The 16,731-nt window shown below is 40.0% G+C and overlaps 1 protein-coding gene across 1 annotated transcript in view; it reads left to right on the forward strand.

Annotated features, from left to right (window-relative positions):
• Nucleotides 1-16,731, forward strand: part of ELF1 (E74-like factor 1 (ets domain transcription factor)) — a 40,775-nt gene that overhangs the window by 18,951 nt on the left and 5,093 nt on the right. The window contains exons 6-8 of the mRNA XM_009322858.1: nt 4,021-4,104; nt 7,209-7,401; nt 8,523-8,990. Coding sequence (XP_009321133.1) covers nt 4,021-4,104; nt 7,209-7,401; nt 8,523-8,990 — 745 coding nt within the window. The remainder of the gene's footprint in view (nt 1-4,020; nt 4,105-7,208; nt 7,402-8,522; nt 8,991-16,731) is intronic.

A 16,731-nucleotide genomic window follows, 5' to 3' on the forward strand; every position in this document is an offset into this window, starting at 1 on the left:
GTGCATTTTTGCTGCTAATGCAACCATCATACCCCCAAATGTTGGGAGTCATTATCTGTGAGAGTGTACTGTCCTGTGGAAACCTTGGGGAAGCCTCCTGAGCCCCATGTGTGTCACAAGGTCTGGTAGGGACGGGTGTGGGTCGGGAAGTCTCCGATTCCCGTAAGAAAGCTGAACTGAAACCGCTGTGGAGGAGAGCTTTACCAGCAGCTGCCCCGAGAGTGCTGCGGGGGAAACTACCGTACTGTGCACACTACTGTGAGATAACCAACCGTAAGAGGATTCTAAACTGGTTTTATGGTTTTGTTCTTTTCTTTTCTTCTTCTTTTTAATGTTGGCTGCTATGTGGGTCAAAACAAGGAGCTGCTGTCTGCCAGACATTTAACCTCTTTGGCTTGATGCATTCATACCCTCTTTCGTGTTGTGCTTCTGCTTACTCCCACTCCTTCCTCCTCCCTAGCTGTAGGTTAGAAAACCAGTTGCTTCACAGCAAATGTGCGTGTTTGTTTTTGACAGTTACATTGGATAGAAAAAATACTAGAAAAGACGCATCAGCTTAGTGTTTCATTAACTGCTAGTTTTTGATGAAGTTGAGACTTCATGAGGTAGACGGTCTGGTCTGAGCGATGCTGAAGTGTTACTTCAAAATGTCCAGGGATTTGTAAGGCATGGGTGTACAACAATTACTGCAAAATGTTGTTAATTTTGTAGTGCATTTCAGGATGACGTGCAGTGTGTGGGTGGGATTTTTTGTTTTTGTTTGGGTTTTTTTTAAGTGCAATCTGTTTCCCTTCCTTTGGTCAGTTTTGTGGCACGGCAAAGGACTACGGTCATTTTGCCTTATCCATACCACTCATGATTTTATAGACTTCTAGCATATATAACCCATCAGCTAAACTTGTAGGGTTGCATTGTGCAGAGCATTGCTAGCTAACTGAGCCAGAATGGCACTGCCAAGTAGAGCTCCTCCAAGAAAATGTTCTCCAGAAGCGATGGGGTGATTTCACTTCCTTTCCTTGTGGGCCTTACTGCTGCAGCAGGAGAGCTGTATCCACCCATCTGCTTAACTCCAAAACTGTGTTTAGCATGATGTTTGTACTCATGAACGTCATGAGCTGCCCAACTACAGATCAGGACAGGAAAAACAAAGGGATGTCAGAGAAAGAAACTTGGAAATTTGCTGTACTAATACCTTCAGTCCCATTTTTGCTATGGGAGGTATCTGGCAGTAGGTGGTCACATAAGTCGTATACACATTATATTTTAGATATATACTGTTCAGTATATTTTTACATACTTTTTTTTTTTTTTTTTTAACAAAACCCACTGAAAACAGTGCAAGAAAATGTACTGAACTTTTTCTGGTGTGGTATAAAACATTTAATCAAGATGAGCATCTCACTTTCTAAATATCACATTAATTTGTAGCATGAATTTCTAACCGGAAGTCTTTTTGCAACCATGGAAATAGGAAGGTGGAAATACCAGTTATAAATTCAATTAGCTATACAAAATGACAGTAGCCCCAGATAAGTCTTAGCTCTTGCACATTCTTCAACCTTCCTCTTTATAAAATTCTCTCCTAAAAAGGAATTTAGTCATGTACTCTGAAAGGTAACAAATTCATGCTCTATTGAACCAAAGGAGGAAGCGTGCAAACGCTTAATGTGTTTTCAGAAAATATCTTCTTTTAAACAAAGGAAACATATCTTGTGTGTCTCTGTTAACTGTGTTTTTGATGGTATCAGTCAGCGCCTGGAGATTATAGCTCACAGTGTAGTCTAAAACCATCATCTTAAGTATCTCTGGCCTAGATATAGAGCAGTAACATCAATACCTTTCTGTAAACAAGTTTCACATTCTTCACTGATCTCTAATTTTGGATGGATTTCTGGTAGAGGATTGTCCATCTAGGATGTCTTGAAGTAGGCTAGGCTGAGGTAAGAGAGCCTAGAATTGTTGTAGCAGTAGTATTCGTATTTAGTAGCCTAGCTTATCCCTAATCAGAAGTGCATAAATTATATGTGATTGGTACTTATGTTTCCTGAAGTTGACCAGTAGTAGTTCAGTCATGACCTAATTGAGCCCTCATCCACTTCATTTTCTTTTAAGACCTGATCTCATTTGGACACAAGGTAATTAATTACATCAAAATAACACTCCCCACTCCTTAATGGCATACACTTACACCTCTACAAGAGGAAATGAGATGAGCACCCAACAGAGTCTTCCCATGACACAACTCTAAGGGGAGAAGAGCACTCAGCCAAAGTTACCCTGGCGGACTTCTTGTGCAGTAGAAGCTGATCTATACAAGAGTGACTTCATCTAGATATTTTAGGGAAAACAGACATTTCTGCAACCAATAATGGTGAGTGGAACAAAGCTGCTAAAAATGTACTGCAGTAGTTCTTGATCCCTTCATAGGATGATATATGAAAAAAAAACTTGTAGGATTTCCTCCCTCCCATCTTCATTCAAATCGAGGAAGACATTACTGGTCAAGACGATGGCTGAACTTTGTGTCCCATCGTCAGTCATGAATCCTGTCTGAACAGAAGCAAGAAAATTAGAGGACTCCAGGCATTACTAGAGTTTCCTCACTGTAGCGCTCTCAACTAGCTAGCCATCCTCCCCCATGCCTTGTCAAAAAAAAGAGAAAGAAAAAGGTGCAAAGGTGGACTTAGCAAGACTGCTAATATGAAAAGGTGAGTGTTCAAGCCAGTGTTTCTTATGACTTCTTTATAGATACCTGGAAGTCTAGAGAACAAAGCAGACAGTGCAGGCTGGCACTGAGCATTTTTTTTCAGAGCTAGTGAAAAACCCTCACTCTTACTCTGCAGCAGAGCCATTTCCTTACTAAAGCAGCCCCTAAAAACAAAACCAAAAAGTGGAACATCATAGTGTACGGGATTGCACAGGCCTATTGGTCTTACCTCCGTAGAACATAAACTCTTTGGAAATGCAATAACTAGAGAAAAAGAAAAATACTTTTCTTTAGATCTTTAATTATGACAGTAGGACTAGAAATATGTTTCTCTGAGTCCTGTGTCTGGTTGGTCTATTCTGCCTCTCAAAAGAGCAGAGGTAGTACGTGAATAATTTAGGTATTGTCAGTGTCCTAAGGGGTCACTGCAAAACCTGATAAGAGAAAATTTTATTTCATAAGAAAGTTCTGAAGGTTTCTGATTAATTACATTACCTGTAAAAGCTGACATTGCAAGTATGAGAACTACTAAAGGAATAGGTTCAAGGTTTTATACTGAAAAATACTCCAGCATGACTTACGTTTTTTACTCCACTTATGTTTAGGTAGTTGATTTTTCAACATTTTCAAATCAATGCTCTTCATACTTGTCATTGGTTCTAACTAGCTTCTTCCTTTCAGTCTTCCTCACCAGATAGAGCCACCATGCTTATGACTTTAAAAACCGGTGTTTTTTTCAGAGCCTGTTACTGGTTCTGCTGGTCTTAACAAGCAAACAAGTGACTTTCCTTTACCTGTAGCACTGTTGAGAAAGGCGTAAAAGACAATAGGACTGAAAAATGTCATCTTTGCATGACAGTATAGTTTGCCGCTATCAGTGGAGACTTCCAATCTCGTAAACAAGCAGACAATCTTGTTTTATCCCTAAGTTCCATTTTGGTGATGAGCGGACAAGATAGTGCTCTGTATTTTATCTAGCTTTTCCTGTTTAAACTCTTGTCCACAGTTAATAGCTTATTCTCATCTCTACTGTTTTAAGTGCTCTTAGAAGTACCTAAAAAGCCACAGAAGTTTCCAAGGTACATGGACTTTGGAAAAGTGAGCATGATCTTTACCAGAAGTACCCTAAGAGCATAGGGGGTCCAATCCTGCTGTAGAAATTGAAGAAGTTCAGCACAGAACTGAGCTCCTAACTTGCTGGAAATTGAATCCTCTCTGAATTGAGGAAACAAATCTCTTCCCTTTTTAGGTCCTTGTTCTTTTTTATTTCCTTTTTTTAAACTGCAGTTTGACTTGCTGGTGGTTTATTTCAGGGAAGAAGCCGAAACCGTCTCGTCCTGAATCCCCTACTACAACTCCAAACATATCTGTGAAAAAGAAAAACAAAGATGGAAAGGGTAAGTCAAAGAGTTGTCACTGAAGTTTTTAAAAGAACATTGTTTCTGAGTGACCTGTAAAAAGAAAACATTTGTGATGTAAAAAGAAAATGTTCGCTAATTTTCTTGTGATGTAAAACCAGGTCTTATGCTCAGGGGTAGTTAACATCTTATCTTAAGGCAAGTAAAAAATTAGTGCACGAGACTTCTTGGTGAAATACCCAGTTCCTGGGGGGAATAATGTATTTGTCACTTTAGTAGCAAGGGTTCTTGGGAACTCTTCAATCTCCCTCGGAGGCTGCTGTGTTTTGAGTGAAGTCCTGGGGAGTGCTTTGCATTGTGTTAGGGTTTCTTGGGCTGTGGTTATTTTGACAGATGATCTTTGAAAACGTTTTCCATCTGTGTGTGTCTAATTCTGCATGAGGAGCTAATCAAGGCTGCCAGTTGGCAGGAGGAAGTACCAAGCCCTAAATTTTGGGGGAAGCTATAACGCAGCTTGAAGACTTGGGCAAAAACCTTGCATTTTTGATACTTCTTTCATTCCTCCTGTTTTTAAAGGGAAGAAAGAAAATATATACCGCATAACTGATACAATAAATCATTTCCTCCAGACTGAACTGTTCAGTAGTGCCTGTCAGTTTTGTCAACAGCTCGGTTGCTTTGCTGTTGGGTCCAGCACCCGCACCCGTTCCCCGGGCTGGTGTTTGAATGGCAGCCTGATGCCCCGGCCCCCACCAAGTTCTGCTGTGCTCAGCGGGAGCTGGAAATGAGCCTCCCCTCTGTCACCGCAAGTGCCTGCATGCACGCCTGGGGACTGATGCGCTTGCATGCTGTGCAATACTTGCCAGGACAGAAGCCAGCCAAACCTGGAAGGTGGTGGCATAAGAATGTCAGACTCTCTTGAAATCAGAAAAATCACTACACTGACAAATGAGTATGGTTTTTTTTTCTTTTGAAGAGGGATTTTCTGCAGTAACAGGAAATAAAGACTTGTTTGCAAGCAATAAGTATTTAACAGGTTAATGCCAGCAATTTTGAGTGTGCATTGTTGCTGCTTTTTTTTTATAATTAAAACCTGATTTTTAAGTAAAAATGAAAGAGAAGTATCAGAGGAACCTCCAGGTAGTGCTCAAATGAAATAATAGAAAATATTAAAGCAGGTAGTCACAAAATTAAAAGGCAGAAGAGTCTAGTGTTTCTATCAATGATAGCAAGGATACACCATATTTCACATTTGTCCGTTGCTACAAAATTGCTAATTCAGAAGGAATTAAAAAGGAGTGTGTTGACTGAAACCACTGCCTGTTACGAAAAAAGCTACCACAAGAGCATTTGTTTAGCATTTTGAAGAACACAGAATTGAAGTAAAAGGGGTATTAATATAACCGGCCATGGCAGGAAAGCAGCTAGAAAATTATGAGAGTTGCCTGGCTCTCAGTATCCACAATGTTTCCCTAAGGAATGCTAAAATACCAAGCCCTCCATATAATTATTTGATGTGATGCATGGAGAAAACTGAGTTCTCTACATATGTCGTCTTCTGCTGTGACTCAGAGGAGGTTAAAAATTCTGCCTGTGAGTAAAGCAGACGGTTTTCGCAGACAGTCCTCTTCACAGTGATTTTCAGTGGCTAAACAGTGACAAATTTTCAGACTGCCTTGATGCCGCTGAGCATTTTTAGTCTAGACTACAACAAAAGCACCCTGGATTAAATGGTAAGTGGCTGGGAATGCTCTCACTCCTGGCTGACGTTGTGTCTTGCCTAAGCAGTCTTAACCTTTGCCTTCGGGGTATCTGAAGGCAAACAGGCTGACCGTTTCATGTTAGCTGGGAGACATCTGTTGCAAAGGCAGTGTTTTTTCTCTAGGGATGCTCACTTTTCAAGTTTCCACCTGCCGAAGGAGCTGTTAACATTTTGTACTGCCAGTGCTGATGACTTCGCTGAATATTTGCGAAATATAGATTATAATACAGTAGTATGGGAGCTTTAATTTGAAAGACACCTCCTCGTGTTGAAAAAAGTTCAGAGTGGTGGTTATTAAAGTTGAAAAAAGTGCCGGGTTAAACTGAAGCTAACAAAATAGATCCTGTCAACTTCTGATGCACTGGGCATCATTTTTTGTGAAACTGAAGAAATGTGCACATGTTGTCCTTGCTGTGCTTTTGCATGGCTACTTGTGGGAGGTGATACTTTCATACAAGAAGTTTTTTCTTCCTTTCTCAGACTAACAACAGATCACTAAGAAGCTTACGTGCAGCTTCAAGCGTCCAAAAGAACACCAGACACCAAAAGCCTTAAAAAAAAGCAGGAAAAGGGTCTCATTAGTTATATGTGTTTAGACTCCTTCAGTGTGCTTTCGGAAAAAAACAATACGCAAATTTTGTAGTAGTTTTAAGTATTTACAATCTGTGATTTTAATACTGTTTCTTTTTTATGTGGTAAACACTGAACAGATGTGATGGATTTCCATATATAAGTGTTTGTGCCTGCTTGTTTGTAAAATGAAATTTGAAAGTTGTCTAGGAGCAAGTGCAAGCGCTCACTGGATTAAAAAGAAATAAAAATCTTTTTCTGAACTTTATTCTTGAAGGTTTGCCTACCTCAGCATATGCCACTGATTGCCCCGTATAAATCTAATTGCTAAAAGTAAGGATTTTATTTAGCCTTTTAAAGGATTATAACACTCACCTCAATTCAGCAAAGTATTTAAGCAAGGGCTTAATTTCCAGCATTTTCAGAGGATGGACCTGAACATGTTCCTAATTGAGGTAAAGCAATAGGGACTGCTTCTGTAACTGGATTAGGCAGGAGGGAAGTGTGCACATAGGTGACTAACGGTATCTAACGTTGGTGGTTGGAATGGGGTGACTGTAGGTTGACTGGTACCTTACTCTGTACGTTACAGACAATGGCTAGGGTGTTTGGGCACCCAGATTGTAATAACTAACGAGAATCCCTTCCGTTGCCCTTCCATCACTATTTCCTAGTCTTGATGATTTATTACAGTGTATTCATAAAGATACCAGCTTCTTAATTTTTAGATTATTTACATCATTAATAAAATATGGTCAACTAATATTTTTTCTTTTTTTTTTTTCTGTGCACTGAAATACTTTTATCTTAGGAAATACAATTTATCTCTGGGAGTTCTTACTAGCACTGCTCCAGGACAAAGCTACGTGTCCTAAATATATCAAATGGACTCAAAGAGAGAAGGGCATTTTCAAACTGGTAGATTCCAAGGCTGTGTCCAGGTTGTGGGGAAAACACAAAAACAAACCTGACATGAATTACGAAACAATGGGTAGAGCTCTCAGGTATGTGCATTTTTAATAATAGACTGTTTCTGTTGCCTTAGTGTTTGCATGCATTAAATGCCTCATCTAATTTGTGTAACAACAGAAAAGAGTTAGTATTCTGTCCATTTGGGAAATGAAGAAATTATTTCGGCAAAATAAATAAGCTAACTAAAAGTAACCCTTACTAACCTCAACCCCAAATCAGTCACCTTCAGTCTCAGCTCAGACATTTTCAGTGCTGCTGCAAAAACTGCATCTTCACAGTCAGCCACAGACAAAGTAAGAGACTGAAGATTTCAAGTGGGGCAAGCCTTTTACATAAAATTCGAATCTCTTTCCTCCAAAAAATCCTCAATTCAGGTGTACTAATGAAGTTATTTCTACTTGGTGCAAATGATCCCGTTTCCAGTGGAAGATACAGTTTTAGAATTCAGGTCTGGTTGCGCTTCTCTAAACTTGAATATACAGACAGTTTTAAAACATCTTCTCATGTGCTTCTGCCTGTCAGGCTGGGATTTTTCTCATCCATAAAAGACTGCAAAATAAGCAGACATCCACGAAGATTCAGTCTTACCTGCTGATTGATAATTGTCCAACTGAGCAGCTATGCATTTCTTTTCATTTCCCTTCACCCCTCACCTCGGTGTGCATGATTTCAAATTGTCATATTAATTTGTAAATATAACAGAAGTAGCGCTCTCCTGTCCTATTCCCTTTGCTTTGTTGTAGCTAAAATGTCTGCCTGTGCTCACTGATGAATAAGCGTGAATTCAGGTAACTGAAAGAACTGTATGAGTCAAGAGGAGAATTACAAGTTTCATGCAACTTTTAAAGAGTATGAGTTGATAGCAGAGGTGCCAAATCACGGAGTTCTTCTCTTTCTCCTCAGAAGTTATCCGAGGTTGAAATTAAAAGGTGACAAGAAATACCAGTAAAAGAAAGTTGTTTGAGGAAAAAATACGCTATTAAATTGGCCACTCCTTTATAATGAAGAAACTAGGCACTTAAAATATTGTTTACTTGTTACTACTGGTCTTATTTTCTGGGGGTTTTGTTGCCTTTTTTTTTCCTTTTTTTTTGTTTTGTTTGGTTTTTGGCAAAAAACACTGTGTAACTTGATGTGTGTACACTTTAAACAGATACTATTACCAAAGAGGAATACTAGCTAAAGTAGAAGGTCAGCGCCTAGTATATCAATTTAAAGAAATGCCAAAAGATCTCGTCTATATAGATGATGAAGATGCGAGCCCTAGCACTGAATCATCAGATTCAACTCTGCTCTCAACTCCTGTGGCCAATAGAAACCAGCCGAGCAGATCTAGAGCGTCTGCAAACGCGGGAACAAAGGGAGGATCAACCACAGTGCTAAAAACAGGAAACTCGAAGCCTGCAAAGCTGAAGGAGCATGTAGAAGTTGTACAGCAGCAGACACCTGGCTTGACTTCAGAAGTTTTGAGGACAATGCAGTCTCCGCAGCCAGTACATCCTACTCAGCTTTTTCGGACAGTTCACGTAATGCAGCCATTGCAGTCCCTCACAGAAGGACATGCAGCTGTAACCAGTAACGTTCCGGATGAAACGTTAAATCCCTCGGTTCAGAATATAAGGTAAGAAAATGTACAGGAAATAAATGTATGAATAATAATAAATTCACTGTATGATGGCTAGATAGACTAGATTCTTTGTTGTGCTTCAAAAAAATGCTCATCTCCCAGTTTGGTTGAAGAGAAATGGTGTCTTTGTGGCTGATCCTAGGAATTGGGAGTTACTACAGCGTACTGCAACATGTACACTCATAAATGCTCTGCCTTTGGTGGAGGGAAGCGCATCTTTCCTGCGGTATTAGGCCTGACGCAAATCCTTTAGAGAGGAAAAATGCACAACTTCTCTTTTAAATTGGTATCATCAGTTCTGTCCTGCAGCAGAGGCAGTATTTTCATGGCTCTGCTTTTTTACTGACTGTTTGATGTCTTCACTTTTGAATTATACATGGTGTGTCTGCATGATCCCTTCAAAAAGATTTTCCTTCTTGCTTCTTAATTTTTCTTCCTAAGAATTTTTTTGTCATTTCTTTCATCTTTTGTAGTGTCCCCAGTTACAACAAGGGAAAGCTCCGTGTTATCTACTCTAGCATTTTTGTTGCTGTTACAAGAGCATGTTCTTTTGATTTTAGAAAACAGTTAACAGAATAATCTCATGGGAGCTGTGTATCTGCAGACTATTTTGGGAGACAGTCATGCTTCCACGCTTAATTTGTAAGTCAACTGGCTAACAGTACACGGAGTTTAAGCATCATGACTCCTTTGCACCTACCCATTAGTAGCAGCATCCTAATTGAAGAGGCTTTAAAAAACAATCACTTAAGCCTGGTTTCACCCTAGCCTGAGGCGTCCCCTGATGGATCTTGTTCATCTCCACTGACTACAAAAGACCTAAAACAAATAAATGTTCTTCTAATCTAGGCCTAGGCCCCTCACACACATTCTTAATGAATTATGAACATCACTTTTTTTTGAGATATGCTGTGTTAACATCACTGTTAAAACGGTTGTCATTTTGTGCTGCAAAATGGCAATAATGCTATTTCCTGCTCCCTTCCTCTGTTCGTTCCTTTGAAAATTACATCCAGAGCCACCAATAGATTTGGAGTGGTACTTACTATCTGGAGTTAACCATGCAATTTTGTCAGAGAGAAGTAATGACACTAATGAGACCAAATAATTTCTTTGTTTCCAAAAAATAAGTATTGCTCTCTCATCTCTGCTACTAGAGGGATGCTGTAAAAGCTAGTCGGTTATTAAAACTCCACTTATATAAAAGGAAAGTGCAGAATAGCAATAACAGCTAGGTTTTTCATAAGAACTGAAAGAAGAACTGAAACTGTTTAGATCAGCCTCCAGTGACTGATATAATAGAATCAATGAGAAATGCTTTAGGAGATAACCAAATAGTTGAGGAAGCTGAAGATTTATATATAGGAAATGACAAACCAAGACTGCAGCTTCAATCAAGAAAAAAAGTTGTGTCTTTTTTCCTTGGGGTAAAAAAACCTCAAACTTCAAAATTATCCCTGGACTTCCTAGTTTGAATCCTTTTTTTTTTATTATTATTCCCTTAAAAATTATGAAATGTTTTCATTCACGCTGCAATATGAAAAATTCACACTGAAAAGAGAAATTCACCGGTTAGTAAAGGCTGCAAGGGAATAAATACATTGGGCCATGAAAGCAAAAATATTTTTCATAGTTACTGGCAGGCACTGTAAAACAAACTGGAAAGAGTTACCATTTTTAAGTAGACAATGTCCGTTTTCATTTGTCTTCTAATTCTAAAATGCATGATTTGAAATCAAATTGTGTTTTGCTTATTGTTCTAACCAACTAGAATTAGTTCGAGATGCACATAGGGGAGGAGGGAAGGGTTATATTTGATCAGAAGTTTATGTGAAAGAGAATTATGAGGAATTTGACAAAAAAAAAAAAAACAGTTTTGGAATTAATTTAGAAAATTAATAAAAATCTGCATCAAGGTGATGTCTTTTAAGTTTTTGAAGCTTAGGAATGAAGCTACTCTGTACAGTGCAGTCCTATGATTTCAGGGTTGATGAAGGATTTAATTACTTGTAAAAATTGACTAGGGCAATACAGTGAAAGGAAACAAGTACAGACATAGTTGAAGCTATACAGTACCATTTAACTCAGTAGAATTACTGAGTTAATTAATTAAACATTAATAGGGGCAAAGTTCAGCAATTTTCAGAGTTAAATAGCTCCAGGCTAGACCTACACTAGATTGTATATCAAAAACAATATCAATAGTATAGATGGTATAAAAAATGGGAACAACAAACAGAAGTATCTGTAAGACCTAATAAGGCAGGCAGGCAAGAAGTCCAGCCTAACATTTGGAAAGCTGCTCAGTGACATTATGACATCCAGTTATTGCATTACATTATTTCACAATCGGACCTTGGGCAATAAGCTAAAGGGAAAAATGTAGTAGAGATGATACATGTGTGACGTTCGAATGAAGTAAAAACCTTAAAGCCTTAGGGTTCTGTATTGCATCGGTTCTAATCCATTGTTTGTAACTTAAAACATTATTCCACGAAGTCTTCAGTTGCACTTTCCTTAGCCAAGATGACAAAGTGTTTCAGATGAAGGAAAGAAAAAAAAAAAAGACCCATCGGATCTTTTCAGTACAGTACATAATTACTGAATGTTATAGAAGTATTGCTAATTAAGAAAGAATGTACTAAGGTGTCTGAGCAGTTAGAGTGAAAATAAAAACCACAAGCCAGATTTTTTTTTGGTGTGCTTTTAACCAGGATGGGCCAAGCTGCAAACCAAGGTGCTGATGAGTCCTGTGCAGTAGTCACTGCCCATTCCAGGCTCTAAAAATACAACTTATGACAGATAGATTTCTGCTCAGTTTCAAAATGCAAACTTCAGATAGTTTGGTGAGGTAGAATGGCACGTTGAACATTTTTTGGAGCATATGTTTTAGGTCTTGTTTTATAATAAGGCTAAAACAAAGGAACTGGATTTTGTGTTTGTTTGTTCAAAGAGCTGTAAATCTCTAGCAGTTTAACAAGTTTGTGTACATGTTCTGAATTGCTGCAGTGGGGCTTCCATAAGGGTTGAAATGAATGGTCTACGTGATTTGAAAATGTACAGCAGGTACGATTGCCATTATAGAATAAGAGCTGACAAACCTTCTGATGTATGCATACTCCCTTCGGGGTTGTGGTTGGAGTCACTTTATAGTAGTTTTATAAGGAAGCATGAGGACAAATAGCAACACTGGTTGCCAGTTGGTGTTCAGAGGTTGGGGCATGTAGATAGTCAAGGTCATTTGGGCGAAACAGCAACCAGCGTTTGGGAATGATCCTCAGAAGGTTTTCTGATACGTACTGGTTAGTGGTTGGGCTCTGCCTTGAAGTGTGAACATCTTGGACCCATATAATTTGTCTTGCACAATGTAGCTTCTAAAGTTTTATTCATGTAAATTTTCTTCCCTCTGCTTCATGGAAATAAATGGTCTTCCCTCTGCAGCAATTTGCTTCTGTTGTGTTGTGAGAAGAAAAAAAATACAGAGAAAATACTGAGGATTTTTGAGGTCAAAACAATTGACTTCTTAACACTTAACCATATCCTTCAGAGAAGAAGTCTGAACATGTGTCTTTGCTGCTGAGGCACTTGGTAAAAGAATCCTGTTTGAAGAATGTTGTGAAGGGCTCATGTCACCATCCCTCCCCTGTGCTAGGCAGCATTGACTGGTAAAGTCTGCTCCCAGAGCATCGCTGGGAGAGCGTGGCAGCCGTTCCCCAGGGCCTCTTTGCATTTCTCAAAGAAATGGGCATGCCAGTGAAAATCAGGGGTTGGTTCTTCACAGGAGACAGGCAGTGGCTTCATTTATAGCTGCACAAAGCTCGTGCAGAGTTTTGTGTACTTTGAGGGGAGGGTAGTGTTTTACTCTGAAGTGGAAAGGTTTTGGATGGCTTTTGATGGGCTTTTTATACAAGTTTTGGTGCTGCTGTATGCAGGGGAGACAAGGAGAAGTGTTGCTCGCCAGGGATAGATGCCTCTTCTTCAGCCCCAGTGCTTAAACAGAAAGGCTGTGATGTGGTGCTAACCCAAGCTTGGGAAAGGAGGCAGGAGCAGGGTCGGGTCATGCAAATGGGGTTTTGCTGACGAGGAAGACATCTAGTATCCCCAGTGGGAATATTCAGAATTGCAAACTCACTGCTGTTCTGCAGGAGTAACCGCTCTGGCTCAGTGGATGCAAGCACAGTTACTGCAGTCTCCGGTCGTGTAACTGGGAGCTGAATTCGGCACCGCATGTTTCCAGTGATAAGACAAAAATAAAAATGTCTGTCTGGATGAGCATTTGATTTCTAACTTTTTCCAATGAGCCAGCTTTTTTAAGGAAGAAAAAAAAAAAGTCTCTTTGAATTTAGCACTTGTAAAATTGTTCTGTTTAAACCAGAATAACTGACACAGGTTAACCAGAATATCCGGTTTATTGGAGTAATTGTGTTTTAGCTTGGAATTCAGAGGCGCTGAAGTAGGCCTGGGATTCAGCTCCATGTTCATTGGGTCATCCTAAGTGTAAAGGGCATCTTTTCTGTTGCTCCAGAAAGTGTACCTCTCCTGTAAGGCTTGGAACTTACCTTGTCATGGGTAGTCTAGGACATCATACAGGGCTCTAAGTTGCCTGCATTTGGGCAATTAAATCGCTCCCTTAAATGACTAGGGCTGCAGATAGAGATATGCATTTTCATTTACTTTTAATCTAGAGTAGTAGTGATTTAAGATGGAGTGTCTTCTGGATGGAGTGAGAAGAGGTTCTTCTGTTTCTAATGGTTCAGAGAAGATCATATTTTGAGTAATTTAAAATTATATGTCTCTATTTGTTATTGACTGTATGGGACATATCTGAATCTTCTAGCTGGCAGCTCTGTATACCAAGAAACTTGCAATTAGCTGATTGCTGACAGATCCTGTGCAATGCTTTAGCAGACTTCAGGTTTTAAACACAATTTTTCTATCAAAATGCAGTTTATTGTTTCTTTTCTGTATTTTCAAGTTGTCATTGTGATAGCTTGGACATGTTAGAAGACCAGTATCCTGATTCTGTTCTGTAGCTGGGGGAAAAGCTAATACAGACCACAGAGGACCAGTGGGATATGCTTTGTGTGTTCACTTCTGAACTGGAGAACTGCTACATGATGAATCAGCCACAGCTTTCATCTTGACCTTTTTGCAACCTTTGGGGTAGAAAATGTTGCACTAATTCATCCTGAAGGTGACACAAGCGTGGACCACAATGGCAAGATCCTCATTCAAGAGGAGAAGGAAGTAGCTGAAGGTGAATCGTGTTTTTTCTGGGCATGAGCATTCTGTGTAAGAACAGTGATGAAGTGAACAATATGCCAACACAGTGGATTGTCCCGCTACGCGGAGGGAATTATCTTTGAAAGTCATGTCTACCCCAAGTAAACACGTATGCTTCCTGCTGTTGTTCCATAATCTGTTTCTGTGTCCAGGCTATGATGTATCGGTGGTCTGACTGCAGCTATGCTGATGCTGAAAAATAGACAGATTTGTCTAGCAGCATGAGTTTATCAACTCTGAGAATGTGAATATGGCTGCTATTTCAAACGAAGTGTCTTCATCTTGTGCCATGTATAGACGTTACCTTGTGTAAGTTGTGCAGTGAATGTCACCGTTACGTTCTGTAATCATACTTTACACCCTATCTATATTGGTTTTGCTCAAGCTTGCATAACCACACAGACACAGGGAGGCAGTCTGGCACTGTCCTGAGATTTTGCATTGACCATCTGCTCCTTTTTCCCTGAATAAGAACGAGAGTCAAATCTGCACAATGTCAGCTAATGTTGTAGCCCATCACTCCTCTGCTGTTCCTGTAGGTACGCTGAATATAAACCGTCACAGGTGTCAGTCTCGGTAAAGAGCTCACTAGGGCTCCCTGGGACTTGATGGGGAACATGAGCGAAGGAATACGATGCCAGCTGAGGACTTCTAGATAATAGGAAACAACTGCTGGCTAATATTTGGAAGGCCTTACTTTGATTGGCCAGCATCGGTGCACGTGCTTTGCTTCTGTTTGCAGTTAGACGGTAGTCTTCCGTCAGTGCCACAAGTTGGGTCTTCATGCTCCAAAGGAAGGCCTGCAGTAGAAGCTCTCCAGCACACCGACTAGCAGATACTGCTGGATCTCGCTCACCGCTGCTGTAGCCTTCCCCAAAGGAAGGGAAGCAGGTGATTGTTGCGAAGAGCTGATCTCTCTCATCTCTTAAGTGAAGGCTTGACTGCATTTTATGTTGCAGGATGGTGAGGAAAATGCCCTTCCTGAGGGAGGAGTTGGTCAGAAATAGGCTGATGTGATCTCAGTGGGCTTCTACAAGAAACTCTCATTTAGCTTACAACAGGGTGTGTTTCTCAGAACACGTTTACAATAGGGACAACTTCTATCATAGCAAAGACTTTGGTTATAACCAAACATTTTGATTTGATTTTATTGCAGCTGAGAAGACCTTTTCTTAAGCCCATTCCTAATTTAATTTCTGCGGTAGGTAGGAAGAAGGCTGCTTACAGCAGAAGGGACTTCAAAGTCATCTAGACAGATTAATTTTGTTTCTGCACAATGAGAAGCTATCCACAGGAGCTCTCTTTACATGTCTTTGGCACTGTCGAAAGAGGTGGGGTTTCTGCAAGTCTCTGTTAGTAGCAAAGTTTCTGAGTTTTAATTCAGGTGAGCGTGCGGTTTTGAAAAATTCTGGAAAAAAGGCTGTAAGACTATGTGGGTCCATAAAAAGGACACCAGACTTGTTGAGTCCTCTGTCTCTATCTTCATGACATAAGAAATTATCTTGTCCAGGCAAAGAGCTAGACAAGAACAGGCAAGTTCTGCCTTCCCTTTGGAGGAGGCTGTGTTCAGACTGGGCATGAAGGCATCGAGTGCCTTTCTATCTCTCATGGACATCTGCCCCTAGACTGCTTAGCAGCTCCTGTCTGCATGGCTTGTGCTGCAGAAGGGCCAGTGGCTATGAGGCAATACGTTGGGGTGAAGTATTGACAAGATTGTTGACGACTCTGAGGATCACGTACTCAAGCGCAGCTGTGGAGCAGTTGGCAGTGATGGTAGAGCTCCTGAGTTGCATTTGGCTGACGCTTCCTATAGTCACTCAAAAGAGATTGCCTCTCAACTCGGGCATCTGAAGTGGTTCTAACAAGCACATCCCACCCCTTCACCTCCCTTGCTCTTCTTAGCTTGACTGAATGAATTGTTTGCACCCAGTTAGTTGAACAAATGGGGAAAGTCCCTGGAAATTTGCCCGTTTATCTCAAGGCCATCATTTCCCCTATAGCTGTAGGTTAAACAATGTGTATGTTGGAGAGGGAATTCTCCTCTGTTACCTCTCTCTATGTATTTCTTAATATTGCCTTGTTACATTTTCTTATTGTGCTGTGAAATACTTTGTTTACCTTGGCTTGAAGCTTCAATATTTTTTTGGTATCTTCTCCCTTTCTCCATTTCATAAGTTTCACATAAATTACCATTAATAAGCTTGTTTTTTCTGCCTGTCACTTATTGTTTGCTTTATCATTAGTTACCTCTTGATGACCTAATATGATACTGCACAATTCTGGGCTGTTAGCAGTACCGAATGGACCAAGAAATAGATGATCATTTTCTGCCAAGCTAAAATGACTTCAGAATTTTTGTCATTCTGTTCTCAGGTGTAACCAGATTGTTTTATGGCAGCATTTCCTTTTCATCACTGTTGCTCAATGTTCTTGTTCTTTTTGTAACCTCCAC

The sequence above is a fragment of the Pygoscelis adeliae genome, unplaced genomic scaffold (assembly GCF_000699105.1).
Source record: "Pygoscelis adeliae isolate BGI_AS28 unplaced genomic scaffold, ASM69910v1 Scaffold74, whole genome shotgun sequence".
Classification (NCBI taxonomy): domain Eukaryota; kingdom Metazoa; phylum Chordata; class Aves; order Sphenisciformes; family Spheniscidae; genus Pygoscelis; species Pygoscelis adeliae.